The sequence below is a fragment of the Lathamus discolor genome, chromosome 2 (genome assembly GCF_037157495.1).
Source record: "Lathamus discolor isolate bLatDis1 chromosome 2, bLatDis1.hap1, whole genome shotgun sequence".
Classification (NCBI taxonomy): domain Eukaryota; kingdom Metazoa; phylum Chordata; class Aves; order Psittaciformes; family Psittacidae; genus Lathamus; species Lathamus discolor.
In genome coordinates, this window is record NC_088885.1 from 760,291 (window position 1) to 785,499 (window position 25,209).

A 25,209-nucleotide genomic window follows, 5' to 3' on the forward strand; every position below is an offset into this window, starting at 1 on the left:
AAATGTGCTTCTCTGTTCCTCATTGCCTTAAAGTCTTTCCTCATTAACACAAACAGCACAGGGGATCCTACTTTGATACTTTGAGAGCATCTTTTCAAATGCAATTCCTTCTGATTTTATGCTAGTTTAAGAGCAGGTTCAGCTAAAAAACCCCAAAAGATCCCAGGGTTAAGACCCTATTTTAAGTGCTTTGTGGAAATGACACACCTGATGTCAGAAGAAAGCTTAATGGCTTTTTGCCCCCAAAGAAATAGGTTCTATAAATTCACTTTTTGGATAACTGGAAGCCTTTTGGAAAACTCAATGCTAATGAAAAAAAAAAAAGAGACCAAATCCTGCTTTGGAGCCTGCAGTTTTGGTCTGATGAGCAGTGTAATGTTGTTGATAGTAAATAATCAGCTGCTCTGGTTTTACAGCTGGATGGGGGACACCAGAGTTTAGAGCTGAACCTGAGCAACACTGGAGGCAGCTGCCTCCTTTTCTTTACCTCACTTCTGAGAATATGCTTCTTCCTTGGAAGCTCGCAAATGGAATGCAGTTTCCTCCGAAGCAGAGCAGCGCGTTTCAGGTTCTACATGTTGCTGGTCTTGTTGTAGGAACAGAACAACCTAGCCCTTTGGTTCCTGCTTGACAAAGGTGCAAGAGGGCTGCCAGGTTCTATGCATGATGGTTTTCAGCTTGGCCCAGTTTAGTAAGGTTGGTTGCTTGGAAGCATGAACATCCCCTGTGTATAACACAAGAGGTGTTTGTTGTTTATGTGTGTGCTGGTTTTGTTCCTTTTGAGCTGCAGGAAGTCAGAGCTGGGTTTAGGTGCTACTGGTTTAAGTATTTGTCCACGTACCTTGAAACTGGAAAGGATGAAGGTAGACAAAGGGATCGTTTGTTTAATCCCCAGAGGCTGACCTGAGGCACAGATAAATGTGTAGCTCTTCTGAAGTCAACCCCGTTGCATTTCCACTGCGTCTAAACTGAGACTGTTGACGTTAGGGCTTCCTTTTAGTTGATGTGCTCACTTCGCTGTGGTAGGACGGTACTTGTTCTTGCTTAGCCTTTCACAAATGAGATTCTGATTCCTCCAAACCCGTGCCGTGCAGGTCTTGTTTCCTAAACAAATGGTAGTGCACACTTGTTACTTTGAAGTACTGAATTACCCTGCCAAAATGAATGCCATGCTTCAGATTGCCATCATCCTTCAGCGTCTTCCAAATCAGTCCATAAAATACGGGTAGTAAGAACTGATTTATCTGTGGGCACTGCAGTAAAATTGCTAACAGATGCCTACTCTGTTCTCTTTCATTCTTACAAAGAGGCACGGGAGCATCTAAGGAAATCCGGTTACCACCCACAGCCTCCTGTAATGTAGAACACTGATGTCCCCATATTTCTCCCATCAGACCAGAGAGTCCTGGTTCCTTTTTCCACCTAGTTCTTTCCTTTCATCAGCGCTGGAGAGATGTGGTGGCTGTTGGCTGCTCATAGCTAACTCTTTGCAGCATCAGTTTGTCTTCAGTGCGCACAGCACACAGATGCTATTCCAGATGTGCAGCTAGTGCTGGGAGCCAGGGACCAGGGTGCTGTCCCATCCAGCTTGGCCATATGGGATGGGTTACCCATGCATCGGGCACTAGGGTTACAAGACCCTTGAGAAGCTGTAGGGAGCCTCTTAGCAGCCCATGTACAATCACACCTGGAGAAGTATGCCACCGTGTCCCCCCAGATGGATGCTCTGGGTCCTTGTGGGACAGTGTGGTCTGTGGGAGGGACCTTGGCAGCAAGATAATACTTCAACCTCGTGTCATTTCCAGTATGATTTGTGGCTTGCAAAGGGCAGAGAAACCACGAACGGTTTCGCTCTCTGTTGGTTGCATCTCAGCAAGCAGCAGCACGGTTTGAAGCGTGGGTTTGGAAGTCGGACGCTGCCCATCTCGCTGCTCTCCAGCCTCGATTCATGGCCCACGCAGCGCGAAGCGGGAGTGGAGCAGGTTTCGTTGTGGAACTTGCGCTCCCTCTCCTGGCTACTCCTACAGCACCAGCCCCAGGCGAGGAGGTTTCTCCCGGGGCGCTGGGACCGGCCGAGCAAGCCGGGAGCAAACAGCCAATGAAGGAGCCTTTAGACAGCATTTCTGCCCCGAGTTCAGTCAGATCAGCTTTGCCACTCAGCATTTGCGTTTTCCCTCCTCCCATTCACCCTCCCTCCCTCTTGTACTTAAGCAGTGGATGTCCATTCCTCCCATTCATCCCTGGTTTTCCTGTTTTCTAGGAGAAAAAGACATGATCATCCTGGGAGATTTTAACCAGGCCCCAGACACAAGCGACCACGACATACTGAGGAAGGAGAAGTTCCATCACCTGGTCCCTTCCAGCACCTTCACCAACATCAGCACAAAGAACCCGCAAGGATCCAAGTCTCTGGATAACATCTGGATCAGCCGGAGCTTGAAAAAGCTTTTCACAGGTACAGCTGCTTCTTAGGGAGGTGGCGGAACCTTTAGCGGGTGACACGTGCCAGTCGCGGGCAATGCCTTTGTCTCTGTGATTCTGTTCCATGCAGGCCATTGGGCTGTCGTGCGCGAAGGTCTCACAAACCCGTGGATCCCTGATAACTGGTCCTGGGGTGGGGTGGCCTCGGACCACTGCCCCGTGCTCGCCGAGTTCTACCTGGAAAAGGACTGGAGCAGGAAGGAGGTGACGCGGAACGGGAACGGGGTGACGGTGGAACGCAACGACTCCCATGCGAAGCACGAACGATGACGTGAACTTGAGGGTGCCTTCTGCTCCCCGGGGAGCAGGCGGGGGCTGCCTCCCCTTCTCCTTCCTTCCCGCTCTCCTCCCCATGCCTGGGGAGCATCAGCACTTGATTTCGGTGGCCGGGGCTTTGTGCCCCCCCTGCACAGTTGTGGGGTGCCCCATGGCAGCGCTTTGTGGGGACACAGAGGACATTTCCCACGCTGGAGACTGGGATGAGAATTGTACAGGAAATAAAGTGTACTTTTAATACTGTGCAGGGTCTCTGCTGCAGCGCAGCCGAGCAGGGCTTCGTGGGGACGGTGAGGGGGAAACTGTCTCTGTTCCTTGTCCTCTGGTCCTGCAACTGGCATCAGGGAGGAGATGAAACCCTGGGTCCTAGCCCAGGAGCTGGGTTCTGAGCAGGGCTCTGCACCGGGGACAAAGAGGTGGTACGTCAGTGGGAGGGTCTATAGTCGCTGCAGAGGCTGATGCACGTGTTGTACCAACCCTTGCCCAGCGATTGGTTTAGGGGTGTTCAATTTCTGCCTCTGGATCATCACTCTCCTGAGCTTCATTGCTGTGTAAGTCCAGGCACCACAACGGGCAGTCTGAATACAGGGTATGGTCACTGTGCACATGGCAGGGATGGGGTCCGCTTCTAAGGAGCTTTGCTGCTGCACGTGCCCTGGGTGGGGAGGACTGCAGTCAGCAAGCTGCTGTGGGATGGAGCATCACATCTGCCACCTTCATAGAAGTTTTCAATAGCAGCAATCAATAAGCAGTGACCTAGAAGGGAAAAGTGTAAGGAAAAACAATTCAGCACCTGCAAAAGAAATAGGTTGAGTGGGAGACGTGCTGAGCTGCCCACTAGCCCAGTGCCTTCTGCTCCGGGCTGCAGGTGGCCACACATGATGCTGCTGAGCAGAAAGGAAAGCTCATTGGACCACAGCTCATTGGACCACAAAAGGAAAACTACTGCTGGCAGCACTGCCATACCGAAGGAGATGTGATTGAGAGGTTTAGAGCAAAATGGTACCATATTCTTGCAGCGTTTTCTTGACTTTCTAACCTGCTGTCTCATTTCAGGTAGCAAGAGCTGAATAAACTCAGGTGCAAACACACACCACTGCAGATTTCAAACAGCTTTTCTGACTGTAACAAAACTAAGCCTGGATGAAGGTGAAATGGTCTGGGGGTGACTCTGAGACTGAGGGAGGCATCACTGACATTTCAAGGGGTTAAGTGAATGACTCAGAGCTACCAGACCAAATTACCTGCTCTGCATTCCCTGCTGAAAACGGGAGGTGCAGGCGTTTGTCCCTGCTCATTAAGCCAGCTGGTGAGCTTAGCTCCAACTTTCATTCTGGGTCCTTGCCTTCGCTTTGTCCTTTTCCCTTACACAGGAATGTTTGAAGGCTGAAATGACTTCTTAGCTCTAGAAGCACGACTCGTAAGGGCCAGATCAGATTTAACCTGCTGCAGGTGTAAGTGCAGGGTGGTGGTCTGCAAAGCAGCAGCACTCACTGCTGCAGGAGGAGCCTTTGCTGTGGCTGGTGAGCTGCCAATTAGCGTGGGCTAATGGGCAATGAGCAGAGCCACCTCCATAACCCATGTGGGAGCTGTGGGGAGGATTAATGGGGCTGCTCTATAACCCAGAGTCAGCCCAGGCTGCTGGGAGAAATGGGGAGCTCTGGAAAGGTGATTATTTGGTGACTAAGAAGATGCTTTGGAGTAAGATGGATCCTTTGTGGCCGGAGGGAGGAGGACAGAGGAATTTGGTACCTATTTGGAGGTCTGCCTTACATGGAGCATCAGTACGAGGTATGTACCTGGTTACTTCATGCTGGGAATCAGCAGTGCCTCTGCCTTGATAGTTTCACTAGGTTCAAAGAGCTTGCTTTGCCTTTTGCGTGTGACGTCCCTGGAGGGTGATGAGGTGGTTGTAAGGATTCCGGAGTTCCCAAGAGCGTTGGTCATGTTATGGTGGTTCAGAAGCTGAAGCGGTGGGAGCAAACCTGAGCAGCGATAGCTACTCCAAGGTGCTTCCAGCAGCAGCTAGGCCAGCCCAGCGTTCAGTAGCTGCATTGCCCTGGCAGCACCAGGCAGGTGGCACAGAAGCAGTGAATCGTTCCTGCAGGTTTTCAAGCTGAGTTATGACCTTTTGAGCCTGCCGGAATGAAACCTTAAAGCAGTTCCCTGCTCACGGAGGCTAAGGGGGGCACATCTGGGGTTTGGCCTCTCCTCTTTGCTCCCACAGTGCAGGCTCTTAAAGCATTCGCAGCCAAATTTACTCTCCTATCCGCTCCAACCTGTTTGCTTCAGGGCAAAGCCTCTGCTTTATCCTGTGGGCTTTTTAGGAGGATTTATTTGGCAAGGGTCCATTTGGCCTCCTGGCTTTGCAGCGTCGCTGCACCAAGCAGTGCTGCAAGCCAGCTGGAAGTGAAGGGGGTTTGATACAGGAGGAGCCATGAGCGATGCTCAGCACCTCTGAGGAGCAGACACAGCTCAGTAACTGTGCTGGGATTGAACTTCCAAGAACCAGGTCGCGGCAGCTGCAGGTTGAATGGATCTTGGTGCAGCAGTGGGGGGAGCTTGCTCACATGTGGTAACCAGCACTGCAGCCCTTGTGAGAGCGGGTGCTCAGCACTCCTAGCAAAGGGTCAGCCCAGGGATTCCAAGGTTGTCCTAAGTGTTTAAATGGCTTCTTTTAAGAATGAGTTAATGTTTGGTCATAAGACGGGTTTCTTGAAGGAGCATGTGGGCCATGGGCAGGAGCTGCTGGTCCCTGGAGGACTCCAGGTTGGAAGGTCAAGCACTTCACGAGCTTTTCCTTGCCTGTAGGAAGCAAGACCAAGCCACGCAGGCATTTCCCAGCCTTTGACTTCCCAGGTTCCGTACTTCCATACACAAGTTCTAGATGGGAAAAGCTCTTAGGAGCTTAGGAACTTCTGTTCATTTAGTTCTCCCCCATGTGAGCAGCTGCATTGGCAGTGAAGCAGTTTCCACAGCAGACTGGGCCTGCAGCAGCTGATTTCAGATAGGGGGGTAAAAACAAAGACTAAAGAAAAACCTCATGCTATAACCTAATGAGAAAAGGATCTGCTTGAACATGCATGTGTCTTTAGGTTATATGTTGTCCTTTACACGTGTGGCCTCTCGTAAGGGGCACCTGTTTGCAGAGTTGCAGTTTTACCTTGGTATCTGGAGGTAGAAAAGCTCCTGTCTCTAATCAAAGCTGCTGGAAGGATTTACTCCAGAGTATACGCAGGTTAAGTGCATGCTTAGGAAATATGTGCCTCAGTGACCTGTTGGTGACTTATCCTTCTGTCCACCTCGTAACCCTGTGTGATGGGATGCTCCCAGCCTGAGGGATGTCCAAAGGCGTCCCTTCAGCAGCAGTGTGAAAGCACAGGCCTTGTTGAAGAAGGAAACAACACGGCATGGGCACGCACCTGAACTGCTCGAACTTCGTGTGCTGCAAGGAGCACCAGCACCGAGCTCCTGCAGTACTTTCTCATCAGCTTTTAGGGAGCAGCCTTCAAGGAAGCTCTTCCTTCTCCACACCATCCCCTCCGAGCTCCTTCCTCCCTTGGCATGCTGGTAGTCAAGAGCAGTGGTTTTATGTGCTCTTTCTCTTGCTGCTTGCGGTCACCAGCCTGCTCCCATGAAGATCGCTCGCAGTATGTGCCTGGCTGGGCACCTCGGCACTCTTGTATGCACTCATTTGGGGGAACCTTAACCAGATGCTTTCAGCTGCAGGACTCTTCATGTTCCTGGTCATTTTGTGGTCATGCTGCTCTTCCCCCTGCATGAAAGGTTTCCTCACCTGCTTGAAAGGGACCTTTCCCCTGTCCTCATGCACCCAGGTGCTCCCTTGGGTCAGGAAGGTGCCTGGGGGGAAGCACTTGTGCGAAGTTTCCTTCCTGCCTTCTGCCCTCTGCCTGGAGGGATGCATGGAGGCACATGTGGAGACCCAAAGGGTGGCAGTACTGGTCGGCTGATACGTACCTTGCTTTTCCCTGTCACCTCTGGGATGGAGAGAGTAGGATGTCTGCCTGTAGAACCATGCTTTGCTTTGTGCTTAGAGATAAGCCTGTCCCAGCAGGCTGGAGACCCACTGCTGCTCCCTTCTGTCTGCAGGAGGAAAGTAGCGATGTAATGGGCAGGGCTGTAGGCTGGGAAGGTGTAAGCAGAGGTACACTTAACCATGCCCTTCAGTTCAGAACAGAAGGAAGGAGATTTCTTTTGCTCTTGGGACAGCCAAGGACCCATGAAGGAGCCTCGAAGAGTCATGGGGTGCTGGAGGAGATGTGTGAGAGACTGCAAACATGCAGGGGGATAGCAGGAGCATGCCAATGGACAGGCAGGAACTGTGTTGGGGCTCCCAGAAGTGATGCACATCTAGAACATAGCTGCAGCATGGAGGGCCCTAAGAAGAAAGGTAGAGAAATGTTTGAGCAAGGATGCTGGGACTAACATTATTATTGTGGGATGTTCAGGTAGCCATAGAGCCAATGCTGTCAAAAGAGAGTAACGCGCTCACCCAGCACAAGGTAACACTTCAGTACTCTCACCCCAACCATTCTTTCATTTATCTTTATTTATAAGTTGTATAAAATGTATTTTAAAATTGGCCTGATGAAACAGGGAGGCTTTTCCAATGCTGACCAGGTTTGTGTACAGGAATAACACCAAAGTAGTGAAACATGGATACACAGCAAAGCAACTGCACCAAGCTGCTAGGAGAGGCTGTCAGCGCGTCATTGACACCATCACAGTGTAGGGACATGAGCTCATGTGCACTGCTGTCCACGTGCTTTGTTACATAGCTTCGGTACCATGACTGAGTAACCAGCCTCTTCCCAGGGGAAGAAGAAACTTCAGGAAAACTTACAAAAGCTACACTGCAAAACCTGGAATGCTTTTACAAAGGAGGAAGGACAAATCTGATGCCAAAAGGAGCTGACAGCTTCATCTGTTGCTATGGTATTACTTTTGATAGTGAGCAGTTCCAGGCTCCAACCTTGCACAAGGCAAATCTAACCCTAGAATAACAAAGAAAAGAAGTTTAATGGCACCTATGGCTTTGAAGGAATGTGATGCAGGGTTTTGAGTAAAGCAAAAAGGCCTGTAGTAGTCTTTAGGGCTACAGAGTGGCAAGAGAGTCAGCTGGCTGTTGGGGGGAGGACTGCAGGCATGGTATTCTGTGGCACAGAAGGGTGACTAGCACAGCCTCCTGGTTTCAAGACACATGATGTACATACACTTAGATTATAACGCGTTACTACCAGGGAAGAGGGAAAAGCACTTTGAGTATGCAGAAGTCGCTGGAGGAAGGCAGGGATTGTTTCTGTAAGAAAAAGAAGAGTTCAAAATGGTCCCTTTCACAAAGGGCTGTCCCTTTGGCACACCCCTGGGTCAGCAAAGTCAGCCAGATTCTTCCATGGGGTAGCTCAAATGATCTCTGCCCGATTTACTCTAAAGACATCTTCTGACTGCACTCTTTGACTTGACCTCAGCCATGTGTAGCTTTCTTGCTGCTCCTGGCAAAGGAGCCAAAACCTGGAGCCCATGGGTGCACGCCTGCAGATGGTTCTATAGCACTGCAATCCCACGTCTGCTCAGCACAGCTCTGTAAAGAGGAGTCACCAGTGATCCAGCTACACAGCCTGGAGGGGGGAAGGAGAAAAGAAGGGCTTTTATTTCATACGGAGGCTGAAGTCTTCCAGCTCCTGAACAATACCGACAATACAAAATTAAGGCTACTGTGAGCAGTTCTTGGTCCCTGCCTCGAAAACAACCAAATTTAGTAAATTTATGCTTGTTGAGTGCATTTTCTTTTCTGAAGCAGCCAGGCAGCTGCTGCAACAGCACCTGCAATGCTACCAGAGAGGCAGCTGCTTTTATGGGATCATCCAAGAGCCTTCAGACCTCTTAGCCAACTGAGAGCTTTTATTCACGTTTCCCTATGGATCAGAAAACATGTTCTCAAGGTTTGCTGTCATGGCTGGTAATGACCTGAGTGTAAAATAAGGTTAAAGGCTTACTCCATCCTGTTTCATTAAAGAACAGGATAAATGGGAAGGGAGGGACACCATGCGGACGTGGCAGGGAGGAAACTTGCTTTCATCTACTTGCCTTACCCACTGCCAGGCCTGTTACCAGTGTGCCAAGGCTAAAGGGGAAGAAATGGCAGACACCTTGTCCAAGACTCTATCTCCTGTCCAGTCTCTCCTACCACAGCTGCTTCCCAGGAGTTCAGAGGAGCCCTGGTAAAATGCTGTCTACTAAAACAAAGGCCTTTGCCAGAATGCTTATAGCTGCAAAACTCTGTTTCCCTTGGTAATACCATAATACTTCGGAATCAGAAAATGTAGTTTATGTAACAAGTCCTCCTGCATCATCTAAGCTATTTATCATGGGTCTGGCCATGTCTTACAGCAAGGTGCTTTCTCTTCTTGGTTCTGGATATAGCACCAGCAGTTAAAACAGAGGTAAGGTTGCTTCAGAGTGGTGCAGCACTTCTGCTGGAACACAGGAATGGGGCACTTGTGAGTCTTCTCTTCCTCCATTCACATCTTGTTTCTTCAAGGAACCTGACAAGCTGAAGGTTGCTGTAATATGGAAGTACTGCTCAAAAAGCTGATGTCACCATCTGTAGCTCAGGTGGCCCAGGTGGGTGTCCCTGAGCTGCTGAATCTTGTCCCTGTGTTCCTGAATTTATTTAAAACACGTAAGACATGAAATCACAGTTCTGCCTGATCCTTCTCCCAGAACACTGCCATGCTGAACACCCCAGACAGGCTGTGCTTGTCCTCAAAGGAGGGAGAATCATTCAGGAATTCAGCTTCCTGAAACATGTATTATACAGAGAAAGATGTGGAACAGTGTAAATCTTTGAGGCGATGAAGGGGAGTAACTGCTACCTGCTTACAGCCATACACATCCCTGGCAGTGCTCAAGGCCAGGTTGGACACAGGGGCTTGGAGCAAGCTGCTCCAGTGGAAGGGGTCCCTGCCTGTGGCAGGGGTTGGGGCTGGAGGAGCCTTGAGGTCCCTTCCAACCCAAACCAGTCTGGGATGAAACCAGCACAGGTCCTTCTTTTTAAATGCTAAGTCTCCCCTTTAAAAACCACCAAATCTTTTCTAGCATTACAAAGCTTTGCTCCTATGGCACAAAGACCTGCTTCTGTGCACTGTCTTTTTAAACTCTTTTTTTCATTACAATGGTGACCAAATAGTAAAGAGTTCTGCAGATGGTGACGCAGACTTAATCTACAGAAGTTCTTTTGCTACGAACCATGAAAACTATGACCAAAGACAGAGCAAATACAAGAGAACTAAGGAGGATTTTCTCCTCTTTCTCCTCTCCTCTACCTCTAAACCTGGGTGGGAAAAGGCAGTATATTACAAAAGACAGTGTCAAGCACTATACCAAGCATATAAAACAGAGCAGATGATTGGACAGATCACTGCAAAGGAATCTCTAAGCCAAATGTAAAAAAATGCACAAACCCTTTAAAAAATGATCAGGATACAATCACAATGCAAGAGGAACATAAAGGGGCTTTTCCCCAATTCCACATATTCTGGCTACCCTTCCCATGCCACCTCTCGTAACTCCATTTTTACAAGCCCTTGGAAGTCCAGTTCTACATCCTCACAGAGTATGTGAATGGTGGGCTACTGCTGTTAATTTATGAGATCCTGGAGCTCCTCATCAGTCAGCTTATTGACTTGCATGATCTTTTCCAAGTGCTCCATGTACCGGGCATGGTCTTGCAGAAAGTGTGGTACCCTCATGTTCTCAATCACGGCTAATCCTTTCAGGCGGTCCACATCTTCATACGAGATCTGCAAGGAAGGACATGGTTTAACTTCACACTGTAGGCCTGTTACTTCTCTGCTGTGACTCTAAATTCTCTCTTGTATGTGAGAAAATATTTTGGAGCAGGAGATTTAAAAGCTTGTGAGACTCCTTTGAAAACATGAGTGGGGTTGGAACTAGATGAGCTCTAAGGTCCTTTCCAACCCAAACCATTCTGTGATTTTCTAACTGTGTGCCTCAGTGGAAGATGCAAAAAAACCCTTATCATTTTAGCAAATACCACACTACCTGATTCTGCTTTTGATTCAAATCAGTGAACACACTTGTAGCAACCTGGATGAGAATGACCTACAGCGACTGCAGGAATTGAGAGGGAAACAATGGAACACAGAATCACAGAATCCCAAGGGTTGGAAGGGACCTAAAAAGATCATCTAGTCCAACCCCCCTGCAAGAGCAGGGTAACCTACAGTACATCACACAGGAACTTGTCCAGGCGGGCCCTGAATATCTCCAGTGTAGGAGACTCCACAACCCCCCTGGGCAACCTGTTCCAGTGCTCTGTCACTCTTACAGTAAAGAAGTTCTTCCTGATGTTATGAGTATTGGAGTCTCTTCTCAAGGAGGTGGAAAGGTTGACATGAGAATGGCAGAAACACTGTGCCAAAGACTGAGGAAGTGGAAAGGGAGTGCAGGACAGCATGCTATAGGAAGCAGGGAGGCTCCAGCTTCAGGAAGGGCATGGTGGCAGCTGACCTGAACTCTGATGTTTTCATCTTCACTAGCAAATGTGCTTATGCAAAGCTAAATTAAAAGGCACCCCTAGTAACTTACTATAGTATGGACAACCCTTCAGCATCCCAGTTTGTGTTTTTTCCCATTTAATAGCAGAGCAGAGACGGGGTTTGCCACTTGGCCATTGGAGACCAGAGCTTTCTGGGTATAGGCGTGACACTCCCAAACGTTTTCCAGCTACTACAGGACATGCTACCTTTTTTCTAATGAAAGCTGAGATTTTTCTCTATAGTCTTATGATTCTACAAGCTAAAGCTTCAAGTCTTGAGCTCACAGTAGCTCAAGGTGCTGTGAGTGATGGTCCACGAAGGACGAGTGCTTTAGCTGTGCAACAGCTACACAAGCTGCCCGCAAGCACAGGACTGGGCTCCTTGGGCAGCCACCCAGTGTGATGAAACCTATGTGGCCGCTGCTTTGTCTAAACCTGTGTGTTCTGGGCACCCTACAGACAGAAGCATATGTACTGGCAAAACCCCCACGCCTGGCTGTGCTTACTGACTGGCACATCCGCTTTCCTCACAGCAGGGTTGTGCGAGGTGGCTCGAGAGTGGAGCCTTCCAACCTTTTCACCCTGTGTTTTTTCTAAGGAGCTGAGCACTGTGCAGTCAGGGCTCCCTGGAAACAGGCCTCTTAGCAGGTGATGGTTTCTACCGGGAAAGATTAAAGTGAGCATGAATGGTCCACCAGTGTATAAGGGGCATGGAAGGCCTCTCTGGAAAGATAGGACGGTGTAATCCAGAATACTAAGCCTGATTCATGGAGGCAGTCAGAGATAGCTGCATGTCTGACTGATGATGACAGGAACAAAGTCTGCAAAGAGAGTGAATTTGCAGCTGAGTGCACACCTGTGCTTTCCTAGCTACAGGATACATCCTGATTAAAAAGCCAAACCTACACCCATGCCCAGGTTTCCTCAAGTCGCTGAGATATTGCTGTTTGAAGATGGTATGGCACTATACCTGATTAGGAGTAGATGCAGAAGAGCTATACAAAATCATATCATCTCTCAGTCTGGAGACACAGCAGTAACTGAGTCTAAATACTGATCTTTCTTCCTGTCCCAACTTGAAATTCTACCTCTCTTCCTTCCAAAGGAAAGAAAACGGGCATTTTCTGCCTTTATGTTCAGGGTTTCTGTTACTGCTGCAACCAAGAAACAAGTATCTGATCTGAGGTATGGTTTGAATGGGATGTATTTCCCCAGTCCTTGCAATTGCTGAAAGAAGCTGACATCCGAGGACATCAAAACCATGTTTTTATCCTACTGCTCCTTCTAAAAAAGTGTATTTTCACAGGCTTCAAGCTCTTTCCTTAGCCACTTTCAGGTATGCTGGACAGCTTGCATGTGTTCTGTTTCCACACACTGCTCTCTACTACACTGTAAGTAATGTCAGAAGCATCAGTAAGGCACGGCTGCCTCCATCAGCCAGATCTTTGGCATCTGAATGAAAACAGAAGACACACAGACTTCAGCATGGCTCTGTCTTAAATACATTCACTGCGCAAGCAGTGATTTGATTTTACTACTGTGTTAACTACCTACTAAAGCACAGAAGCTATTTGTTGTCAGCACCCTAGTTGACTGCTTTAGTTTCCTATTATGTTCATATCTTTATTGTATTTGCAATGAAAATATGCCCAAGGTAGTCATGCTGAGAAAGATGAGCTTGTTAGTTATGATACAACACTGAGAATCTTCCGAAGGCAATGAAAATATTCCCAGTAAATGCTGGGCTTCCCTATATTTAAATCCTCTGCTTTTTTGTCCTACCTGGAAGCATGTCAGCTGTGCTTAACACTCCCTTTGGAACAACCTGATCTTCCTATTCCACCCTTAACAAACAAATAAATCACCTTTTAGAACAGTGATAAACTCAGAATAACCACAGCCTAGATCTCAGTGCAAGTTCCATATCTTTCTACGCTCGCAGAACTTGTTTATCTTGTACGGAGGTATTGAAGCAGGACCAGTAAGTGTTGGTAAGATGAATGCACTGCAGCATCTCTCCTATTAGGAAAAGCTGAGAGAGCTGGGACTGTTCAGCCTGGAGAAGGCTCAGGCAGATTCTACAAGGACGTATGAACACCTGATGGGAGGGAATGACAAGGGATTTGGGCTCTTCTCAGCAGTGCCCACTGGCAGGGCAAGAGGCAACGGGTTAAAATGCACAGAATTCCATCTGAACACAAACCGCTTTTTTATGGCGAGGGTGCTAAAACACTGACACAGGCTGCCCAGAGAGGTTGTAGAGTTTCCATCAGTGGAGATATTCAAAACCCAAGTGGATGTGGTCCTGGGCAGCCTTCCCTAGCTGACCCTGCTTAAGCATGGGGGTCAGACTAGACCATCTTGAGAGGTCCCTGCAGACCTCTGTGGTTCTGTGATGCTGGGAGCAGGCACTGCTCTTACACAAAGATTTCCAGTTGGACTGCAAAAGATGAGTGCAGCAAAAACATTTAGAGAGGTCTTTTAGATCCCTCTTTAGATTTTAGAAGTTGTAAAGTCAGGCATTTATAAATTATCATACTGCTAGAATTAAATTGCTCGTAGACCTTTAATGTGAATGCTTTGCCATGTGGATTATAGTGGAATCTGTAATCGTATGACTAATGACTTAGTATGTTTTTGAAGTGGCTTGACAATCCTGCAGACTCCCTGAAGAGAGAAAGGCATAAAGCAGTGTGGGAGCACTGCCTGCTAAACTCAGTAGTTTAGCAGGCAGAAGCTGAGGGGAGTTAAGCAGGCTTAAAGCAAAAGGAAGTTTCAGAGATGAAAGTTGCAGAGACTTATTTTAAAGTGCAATTTTCTTTTCAGAGCTTCTTAACTTGGTTCAGTTACCTAAATAGCTCTGCTCACCAGTACGGGTATTTCTGACACTAAAGGCAAAACATGTGGACCAAAACCCTCTATCATAATATGCCACTTCCCTTTATTGCCCACTGATTGCCAAGTAGGTAGAAATGTTGGTGTACCAGCTCTAAATGCAAGCATAACAACATCAATTTGAATCCTGGTTTATGCGAGTATGAGCCCTGCTTCATGAACTGTGGAAACTTAGCAATCCAAGGATTTGGTTCAGGAAGAGTGACAAAGGTTCTGCACTACTTAGTATGATTTTGAGAGCAAACAAGCAATGGCAGTTAGAATGACACAAAATCTGCTTTGTGAATGTAAAAATGACATGTATTCTGGGGAAAAGAAACAAAACCAACTGATCTTTAAAAATTATTGCAGGTGCCACCAGTGAGAGAAATTTTAAATGGAAAACTCCTTGTTGTGGATGGGGTATGTTAGCATCAAATTGTTCATTTTGCTTTTGACCAGGACCCCCACCTTATCTAGCACTAGTTGCCCAAGGCAGTCCATTGTACTGCAAGTCAAATAGCAGCCTGTAAAGGGAGGAAAGTCTGAGAAACATGACCATTAACTCTAAAATCTCATAAGTGAGGAATGAGGAAAAACTGATACAAATTTGTTGGGACCTCAAATATTTGTAACTTGCACTGTGTAATACAAGGTGCTGTATGGAACAGAGATTAAAGAAAAGCAGAGCACAATGACTTGCAGCTCTTTAAAGGCAGCTCTGCTGAAATGATACAGCTGTACCCTGTGGTAAGAATGAGTCCACTCACCTTTCCAAGGGCTGTCAGAAGGTAGAAATCAATGGACTCCCTATATCGTAGGATTCGGAGGATGCCATCCAAGTACACCTGATCCTTATTGAAACAGCCTAAAAGGAAGCAGGAGACATTGTACTCTGTCAGGGTTTGTTCAAGGCATATTCCCAGGAGCCATCAAGAGCAGAACAACTGTGCTTTGAAAAAAACTAGATGTTTGTATCTCAGGCTTTGAAAACCTTCCCCAAAATGAAGTAGAAGGCTAAACCCACTAGCCAGAGAAAGAAATCAAACACAGAAGACGGTGCCTGTGAATACCCACAGCAACATTACATCTCTCGTAATAAACATGAAAGGAGGTCAAACTGTATGAACTCCTTCAGTGTTTTGCAGTTTACATTCCCACTTCCAAGAACAAAACCCGTCCATTACTGCATTCAGGCTGAAAGCCTCACGGAGGTGCATTTTCAACCTTGTTTTCAACAGCAGAAATCCTGCTGCTTCATTTCAGAAAGTGCAGAGTCCCATGGCTGTTTTGAAACGGTTTTAGTGTGTGACATGAGGAAAACCTCCCTGAGGTACAACAGTAGAGAAGACAAAGAGGGAACCCACCTGGCTGTGATGTGTCGGTCCACCCCCTCTTGGCTCGTACGCAGTAATCCCACCTAGTGTTGGGGTCCTTGACAAATTTCCCCAAGTCCTGGAAAAGCTGGCTGAAGGACATCTGGCTAGCCTGATACACGGTGTAGTACAGCAGGGCAGCTCTCCAAAGGAGAGGGTCTTTGCGGAACAGGACGCTGTGGATGCTTGCTAGCCCCTCTTCTGTAGGGTTGATTGGTTTTAGCCCATGTTTTCTACGTCCATTCCAGTTGCACCAAGGCTGGCTGTTGTTGTTAAAACCCCGAAAGTAATGAGTTCCTGAAAAGAAAAGAATATGGGACTTAGAACAGTAGCATCTAATGATTAAATATATATATATATACACACACATATATATATATATAATATGGAAGGAGATGCCCATTTCAGGACTCGGAACTGGTAGGACTGGGCACTTGTCTACAATGGAGAATTTTGTCTGATGTAGACATGTGGTGCAATTATTCACCTGCTGACTGCAAATGGGACTCCCACAAATACGTAAGGAAAATGAATGTCAGCAGAGACTTGAGTTCCCAAATCCATGGAAAGGAATTTTCAAAAGCATCTTACATGCTGAATGCCTCTAGCATAGGCTAGGCATTGTAATGGACAGAAGGAAGGGGAATCAAAGTGAACAGGCAGAAATATTGCCTCTTGAAGGTGATTTAACAGCCCTACCATTGCCTTGGAAGAGGCTACGTCCCCTTACAGCGTAAGTAACGTAAGTCTTCAGTTGAAATTCAGGCACTAGCCAAGTTTATCCAGTTTTGATGTACTTAATTTGAACAAGTCACTGGAAGCTTTATAGAAACCTTCCACAGGGTTGGGCCAAGCTTGTGTAATGCAAAATCAAGGCAATCTTACACCATTTTTGGGGCACTGGGTAAATTCTTTACACCTAAAACATGCCTACTTTTGCAAGCAGTGTAGCATAATGGAAGCAGATTTGTCCAGTGAAATGGCTGGTGCTGAGGTTGAAGAGTTGCATCTTTTTGTTTCCCTTTGGTTTTTTTAACTCCAGACTAGCTCTAAATTGATCTCATGAGCAAAATGACCCTGCGCAGTGACAACACAGAAGGTATGCCCTGGAGCAGAGCCTCTCAGCTAGCATCATCTGGAAGATTACACTTTGCCTGCTCCAAGATTCCTTTGGCATGTCAATCTCAGTGCAGTAAGTGGGATAGCTGGCAGGCTCACTTCAAAAGCTCACTCCTGATCTAACCTAAAATGCAGATGTACGTGAACCCTAGAAATCCTTTTAGTGCATGGTGCAGTGGTAAATAGGCTTCTCCTTCCCTTGAACCTACAGCATAGATTTTTAGATAGGGATGTTCCTTCTGTATTGTACAGTGCCTGGCCATCACTGCAAAAGAAGTAAGAAGGCATGCAAGTACTCCCCTTTGCATGGAGAACTGATGTCATGCTCATACCAATTTCATGTCTCAGCATCCCTTCCAGCCAGTGCTCTCGCGCAGTGGAGATATTGATAGTGAGAGTGGGGCGGCCATTCACCACTGTCATTGAGGCTCGAGATAGCAGGTCCTCCGTGAGATGGACCACAATCTAAAGATGAGAGAGTTCAGGTAGCAAAGAGCTCTCTTCTCACTCCTGGTCCTGCTTTTTCCTTTGACCCTCCCATTATTGCATTACTCTTTGGTCCCTTGACCTTCACAGCTCTTCTCTGCTATGAGGAATCAAGTCTGACGGACACTTCTGACTCCACTGAGCTATCTGTGCTGCTGACAAAACCTCAGGTCTCAGCATGTGCATTGAGATAACACACCTGATTTTTTGAACTGTCTCTAAATATCTTGGTATTACTGAGAACTGAAAAATATTAGATAAGCACACATAATTAAACTAGGTGTCTATATACCTGACTGTTTGAAATCATCTTAGCTGCACTTCTAAAGCCATATAAATAAGAGGGGGAAGCACTGTGAACTTAATTTCCTGCTACATGATGCAGAATTGAAATATTATTAAAATACTGGTATTGGTTTATTTTATACCAGGATAACAAATATATATACCATACATATATTTGGTATATATATTTGGTGTATACATATAAGTGCTGTGTATATATTTATATACCATTTAGTTCTTACTTTCTGATTACCAGTGGGAAACTGGTAATCAAAACAAAAGCTGCCAGAGAAGAAAATTGATGCAAATGGATGTATTTTGTCATTTTTGAGTTTAAAAAGACTTTTTAAACAAGTGAATGGGAGAAAGAAGGAAGACTCTTTGCTGAAGACTAAGCATCTTTCCCTCTTCATGTAATGCCTTAAAGAAACAGTACTGCTCAGAGGAGTACAGGAGAGAGTACCTACAAGAGAGAGAATTTTTTAATATCAGTTAACAGAAAAGGACCCAGGGATCAATAGCACTAACATTACACTTCCCTGTTTTCAAGCCCCATCACTCAGCTTCACGTTCAACAGCAGTCAGTCCCATCAATCCTGTATTTAGGATGCAGGAAGGATTTAGATTTAAAGCAGGTACCACTTCGCTTTATCACCTCTCAAACACTTGCGAGAGTATTTTCAGAATATTTTAGACCATGCTAAGGGTGATGTATTAACCCTGCTTTTGCAGAAAGTAAAGCATTTCCTGGAGAAGGATGTGGGATGTTTGATGAGGATGTAGGGTCCTACTTCCATGAAGACAATCCAAGACAAAATGAATGCAAAGGGAGATAAAAGCATAGCGAAGACCAAAAATGTGATTTTTATTTATTTTTTCCTGCTTGCTCTAAACTACAGTTTTATAACCTCAGTCTTAGAAACAGCTAAACTCTGGTAACAGTGTCCAATTGGAGTCTCCCCAAAAAGCGTCATGAGTATAACAGTTCCTCCTAATAATATTATGTATACGAATGAAACCTAGTTTCTAGGAAACTGATTTTTGTCTCTTGAGCTCCCGTTCCAGACTCCTGTTGCTCACTGCCAGTGATCTCATCCAGGTCTTTGGCTGTCACCCGGTGCTTTCCTTTGCAGTAATTCTCTCTTTATATATTCAGTTTCATCTGACTTTTCCAAGCAATTCTGCATAACTCAGTCAAACTGGACTTTTTACATTCTGAATGGTGGAAATGAGTGGTTTTTGCATACTAAAAATTTGGTGGTTAAAGTCAGGCACTCAAACCAACTGAACAAGCCAACCTCTTTCAGACATTTTTATTCACTTATGTCACTTTCCTTTGTGCTGCTTCTTATAAATCAGTCTCCTGGACTGATGCTTATTTTTCTTGGCCTTTTCTTAACTCTTTCTTTTGGTGCAAATAGCTTGATACAAGAGAGTGGATGGCAGAACTGATGAATAAATGGAAATGTGCTGGTCTCCAAGGAGCTGAAAAAAGGGAAGGAAGGGTGTCGTTCTGGGGTACTCCCCAAAGAGGTGAATTTAAGAACAATCACGGATGAATCAGGAAACAGGCTCAGAGATGGCTGAAGCATTCACAAGGAATTTGCATCATTTCAACTGTTCAACAATTAGACTGGGCACAGCCATGAGAAAAATAGGATGTAAGGAATATTCTTTTCATTATGGAGGAAAGGCCTCCCAAAAGGTCTCTCAGGCCCATCCATATGTCATTTCTAAGAGCTACATAAGTGTTTCTTTCCTGATCCAGTGGGTGACTTACCTCACCAAGGCAGCCTTCTTTAACCATGTATTTCCTGACGTGATTCCAGATGCGACTTTTGGTCAGCAAGCTGCCTCCAGTGGCCTGCTCAAACTTCTCATAGCTTCCATACTTCTGCAGTGTCCGTTCCATAATGTTAATGGACTACAAAATACAAAAGCATAGCAAATATGAATGCAGTAAGACCCCCGGGTAGGGCCATGTAGTCCTTCTCTCCCTCTCAATCTCTCTCTTTTTAATCTATACTGAGCTGCATCAAAAGGAGCATTACCAGCAGGTCAAAGGAAGGTGATCCTGCAACTCTACTCTGCTCTCATGAGACCTTACCCGGAGCATTGTGTGCAGTTCTGGTGTCCTCAACATAAAAAGGACACGGAACTGTTGGAACAAGTCCAGAGGAGGTCACGAGGATGATCAGGGACTGGAGCACCTCCCATATGAAGATAGGCTGAGGAAGTTGGGGCTGTTCAGCCTGGAGAAGAGAAGCTGCGTGGAGACCTCATAGCAGCCTTCCAGTATCTGAAGGGGGCTACAATTGTGCTGGAGAGGGACTCTTCATCAGGGACTGTAGTGACAGGCCAAGGGGTGATGCGTTCAAACTGAAACAGGGTTAGATATAAGAAGTTCTTTACTATGAGAGGGGTGAGGCACTGGCACAGGCTGCCCAAAAAAGTGGTAAATGCCCCATCCCTGGCAGCATTCAAGGCCAGGCTGGACTGGGCTTGGAGCGACCTGCTCTAGTAGAAGGTGTCCCTGCCAGGGGTTAGAACTGCAGGAGCTTAACGGTCCCTTCCAACACAAACCAGGCTGGGATTCTATGGTTTAAACCTTTAATTTAAATGACAGTATTTCTTTATAACCACCCAACACGAAGGAGGCATGTTTAATTAGACAGGTAATGTGGTATCAACAGTCCTGCTGCTGCTGGAAGACCCTTGTGGCTGGAGAGCAGAGAATGATGCCTATGACGTGATCAGAACTCTGCTTATTGGAGATATTACTGGTAGGGTATGAAATGCTTGTGCCCAGTAATCTACTTCCTAATGTGTCATTTCACACCTTTGAAAGAAAATGAGGAAAATAACTTCTTGCCCAGCAAAAGCCCAGCTACAGGGAATGGCTTTTTCCACAGATATGATAGCAGAAGTTCCCAAGAATCTCATGGAGAAAAAAAGTATTACTGGCATTGCCTTAAAAAGTTAATGTTCTTGCTAAGAAAATACCACTAATGATGAAGGTGGAAACTCTGCAGATGGAATCTTTCTCTTGTACACTTGACCCCATGCATGAAGCTGATAACAAGCTGCTTGTTTCCATCTATGTAATTCTGACATTGTCTGATTTATTGTCCACGAAAATAGGATTCATTTTGTATCTCTCACAGCTGCTAACAATCCTATTCTGGTGTTTTTTTTCAAGGTGAAACTAAAAAACCCTGTGTGATTGCTACTGAAAGCCATACATGCTAGCTAGGTGTATTCTTAAAGTCCTGTGGCTCTTTGACGAGAGAAATATCACTTACCTGAATGCCAAAGAAATACTGCACCTAATGCTTAGTATTTCTTTGTCTGCCTCTAATACTTCTTATTAAACTTGAAGGGCCTCCTGGTCAGATCTGAATTTCTTTTTCAAGGATGAAGAAAGCAGCATAACTTACTCCCTTAGCACAGATCAAGGTGTGTTTGGGGGGGGGGGGTAGCTTTAAGAAGGCTGTCATTTGGGGAGGTTAAGCAATTTGGAAGCAAAGGATCTACCATCTACTGTCTCACTGCTGTGACTTGGAGCTAGCATGAATAAGGAATGGATGTTATGAGGAAAGGCACCAAGGAGGAAGAGATTATCTTTTCAAGTTTTATCAGATCAGACATCAGGATGTCTGAAGAGAGGTATCGTAAAAAGAGGAAAGCTGGGCCACCACCTGAGCCACTGCAGATGGTTTGACAACACTGCAATGATGACACAGGGCAGCACAGCTCCATGGTGGGGTGTAAGCAGCCCCATTTAGCACTGAAACAGGTAACTCCCAAGAGAATCAACAGGCACCTCATAGACCTTTGGCTCAATTGTTTGCAGAGAAAATAAGTCCTCCTGCTCCTGAAGACAAGAGGCAGTGGGACTGCAGCTGGAAGGCTGCAGAGTCCTTCTGTGACTTCAAAACAAGCCACATTTGTCAAGATGGATGTACTAAAAGTAGAAGATAGATACACTCTCATCTGCTGTAAACTGGTGTCCTGGGTTTACCAGGAGCTGTTTTGCTCCTTCTTAGTAACTGGTGCAAGCTCTGTGTTTTGACTTCCAGCCTGGGCAGAGAGCTGATAACACCGGTTGTTTTTAATTGTTGTTAAGTAATGTTTATTCTGGCCAAGGACTCTGTGAGTCTCATGCTCTGCTGGGGACGAGGGAGGCCGGGAGGAAGCAGAGACAGGACACCTGACCCAAACTGACCAAAGAGGTATCCATACCACAGCACGTCATGCCCGGAGAGGTAACTGGGAGTTACCCGGAAGGGCAGGCTCTCTGTCTCTTCGGGGGGGTCGAACTCGTTCGGCGGTGGTATCGTATTCTCTTGTTATTTTCTCTTACCAATATTATCATTGGCGGTAGCAGTAGTGATCTGTGTTATACCTTAGTTACCGGGCTGTTCTTATCTCAACCCGTGGGAGTTACATTCTCCTGATTCTCCTCCCCATCCCTCCGGGAGTGGGGAGGGTCGGGGGGTGTGAGTGGATGACCTGTGTGGATTGGTTTAAACCACGACAACTGGGCAGCCCTGGCATCATTTTGCTGACCCACTGCTGTAGGTATTTGACAGAGATTGTGCTGTTAGTTTTGCTGTTACTCCCATTAACTTATTGCTCAGAAATCTGAGTAAAGACCAATATGCATCTGTACTGGTGACCTACGAGGTAAATGCGATTTTGGTTCCCGTTAGGCCTTGTACAAACGTAATGTAGGTGTAGCAGGGCCTAAAAGATTACAGTAAGAGATGAGAGGTCTTTCTATGGCAGTAAATAGTTTTTTCTTGTGTCAAATCTTAACATCACTTGTTATTTACAAATGACCTCAGACAAATGAAGCAAGGTTAGTGTGTAGGCATGAAGTGAAGGAACACATGAATACCTCATGCAAGTCCTAGTGTTTCTGGAGATTAATGACAATTGCTTCTAGCAAAATTTAGGATCGAGGGCTAGACGTAAAGGACAAATCAGAGCAAAATCTAGCTCTTGTTTAATAGCTTGCATATTTCCCCAAAGGGTTCTCTTTTAATTACAAGTGAATTTATTGCAAATTAATTTTTACCTTCTATAAACACTGGCTGTTTCATCATTTCTGCAGTGTCTGTGAATACTGAGGCATTTTCCTGCCTTACACAAAATCACTGGTTAAGGAAGCAACCCCAAAATTCCTGCCCCGTCTCAGGAAGTTTATGCCTGAGTAATTCACAATAACAGTTCTTCAGTTTCCTTTGTGAGGTGCCAGATCCTTCTGTGACCCACTAGTTTGGTGTATCTGGTTTCTCTGAACAAAACACACTGTGTGTGTGTGATAAGTCCATGTTCAGATGTATGGTTGTACAGAATGGCATGCCCCTCAACAGTTTTCAGTAATGTACTTTAAAACCCAGTGGAACCTGTGGGCAGAAAGGTCTGGCTTTAAATCCTCTGGAAGCTATTCACCGGAGGAACTGGCGCAGGGATGGAGGTCATTTTCAATAGGCACCAGGATTTGGTCCTTTCCTTTTCAAGGATGTTAAAGCAACTTTCAGAAAGTATCCAGCACTCAGGCTACATCTTTCTACCAGTAAATCAAACAAGGTCACAATACTGGCTCAGGTGCTGCAAGGGGCCCATCCATTGAGCTGAATGGTTGGTAAGCCCCCAGGCACAGTGTTGCCTTAGGTGAAGCAGTACTTCTCTCTTTATCAACACTTGGCCATAGCGAAAGGATCATGTGGCTGTCGGGGTCCAGACATTACATGTTGATGCCCATCCTGCCTCTCAGCAAAGCAAACATCAAGCGCAGCTCCGTTACATATCGAACAGTGAATAAAATCTCTTCCAACAATGCAATGGCAAAGCCTTTGTATGGAGAATGGGCAGGTGAGGCACACAGGCTGAAGGAAGCCAGTAAAGCTAGCACAAGATAAAGGGCCTGAAGAATAGCAAAGATATTTTACATACGTTCTGAAAAGAGCAGGACAAACCTAGAGAGCTGATCAAAGTCACGTATGGGTGGATGAGAGCAGAGCTGATGAAGCAGAGGACTGACAAAACCATCTGAGAGCAAAAGGACAGTTTCTTCTCAACAAGAAAGCTCATAAAAATATGGGTGTTTGAGAACAGCTTGCAAATTTTATTAACCAGTTCTCTGTTTTCATGCTGTTTATAAAGATGTTATTATTATGAGATGCAGTGTTACATAGGTTTATTTGGTAATGCTATCTCAGAGGACTCCTACCTTAAATGCAGGTATTTTCTAAAGCTACCTCATCACAACAAACAGTGAGAAAACAAGCACTGTAAATGCGCATTAAACTCCCTGCTTAGAGGTCGGTAACAGCAAACTCCCTGGAGCTGAAACCTATGTGGGCCAAGGGGGGCAGCATGAGTTTTGGAGTCAGGAGGCCCTCTTGAACTCTTCCTGAGCTGTTTAAGCCCTTTCTTAAAATGCTGTGAGACGGTTGAATCAACAGCACGATACGAACAGTAGTTCTTCAGAGTTATGTTCCACTGAAGAGGCACAGACACACCGGCCTCTCCCACCTTAACCCAGTGCACTGTTTGCAACTGCAAGAGGAAGGCTGAGATACTGAAGGATGCTTCCTCTCCCCTGAGTGCTATGCTGTGCCACCTTACATCCTGGCAGTACCTCCGAATAGACAGTGCAAGTTTGAACCTATGCATATTGAGAAAGTCATTAAGCTTAAGCCTCCTCATTGCTGAACATCCATTCTCTTGGTTAGGAAAGTACTAATAAGGGTCCTCACTACTGTCACCTTCTCCTTTGCCTGTTTCAAGCTAAGCAGAAGTCCCAGTAATTCTTTCCAAGCGGGCAGGTGTGACTCTGGAAACACTGAAACGAGAGGGAGAACCATCGCACACAGCACACAGATACATGGGAGAGGCCCTGTCCCTAGTGATGCTGGAACACGTCTGGGATATTTTTGGACCCCAGGCACTGAATACAGGAGCAAGCCCTTCATTTTTCTCTGAGATGAAATGACTCAAAGTCGGGTGTTGCAAGAACTTGCTGGGAAAGGGGAAAATCCAGACCAGCATGCCAGCTCTTGCCTATTCCAACATCCAACTGTGAGCTTATTTTCCAGCCTTTGGGGAGCAGAATACTGATACTGCCACAGTTCATAAGGCCAAACTGTGAATTCTTCAGCAATAGGTTAAAAAAATGGAGAAAAAGGACCACGTGGCTGCACCAGGTTATTGGTTAGGAGTAGTCATTCCTGTTCTTTTCACTATTATCTAAAAGGTCTGGTTTAATCCCTCTTATTGCTGCCAGAGAGTACCAGCAGCCTCAAGACAAATTCCCTTGCACAGCAAACTCTGTTGATGCTCCAGAAAGTAACAATACAGAAGCACCAAGAGCAAGACAAGGCTCTGCTTAACTGACAGGTTTAGGTTGTGGTTGTGTTGGCTTTTTTAAACCAATTATTTACAGCCAAGTAGGTCTCTGAATCCCAAGTCACCCACGTGCAGCAACACAGCTTAGTTACTTGAGTTATTGTAGATACATGTACCGATAAGACCTGCTCATGAATCGCGTGAGGCAATGAGGTTAGACAAGTGATTTTGAAGTCAGCCCCTACACTGTCAGCTTGTCCTATGTTCAGTAGCAGCTCTGCTACAAAAGGGTTGCAGTCTCTGTTAAGACTTGTGGGACAGACAAGGCTTGCAGGCACCATCCCTTTCCTCCCTGCAGAGCTTATTTGCTGGAGG

General features: G+C 46.2%; 2 protein-coding genes across 2 annotated transcripts in view; one reads left to right on the top strand and one right to left on the bottom strand.

Moving 5' to 3' along the window:
• Positions 1 to 3,000, top strand: part of EEPD1 (endonuclease/exonuclease/phosphatase family domain containing 1) — a 52,774-nt gene extending 49,774 nt beyond the window's left edge. The window contains exons 6-7 of the mRNA XM_065665361.1: positions 2,261 to 2,455; positions 2,552 to 3,000. Coding sequence (XP_065521433.1) covers positions 2,261 to 2,455; positions 2,552 to 2,751 — 395 coding nt within the window. The 3' untranslated portion in view covers positions 2,752 to 3,000. The remainder of the gene's footprint in view (positions 1 to 2,260; positions 2,456 to 2,551) is intronic.
• A 4,309-nt stretch (positions 3,001 to 7,309) lies between these two features.
• MATCAP2 (microtubule associated tyrosine carboxypeptidase 2) overlaps positions 7,310 to 25,209 on the bottom strand; it is a 29,328-nt gene continuing 11,428 nt past the window's right edge. Inside the window, exons 3-7 of the mRNA XM_065665362.1 lie at positions 19,259 to 19,402; positions 17,040 to 17,172; positions 15,580 to 15,885; positions 14,983 to 15,080; positions 7,310 to 10,580 (exon numbers count right to left, since the gene is read on the bottom strand). Coding sequence (XP_065521434.1) covers positions 10,419 to 10,580; positions 14,983 to 15,080; positions 15,580 to 15,885; positions 17,040 to 17,172; positions 19,259 to 19,402 — 843 coding nt within the window. The 3' untranslated portion in view covers positions 7,310 to 10,418. The remainder of the gene's footprint in view (positions 10,581 to 14,982; positions 15,081 to 15,579; positions 15,886 to 17,039; positions 17,173 to 19,258; positions 19,403 to 25,209) is intronic.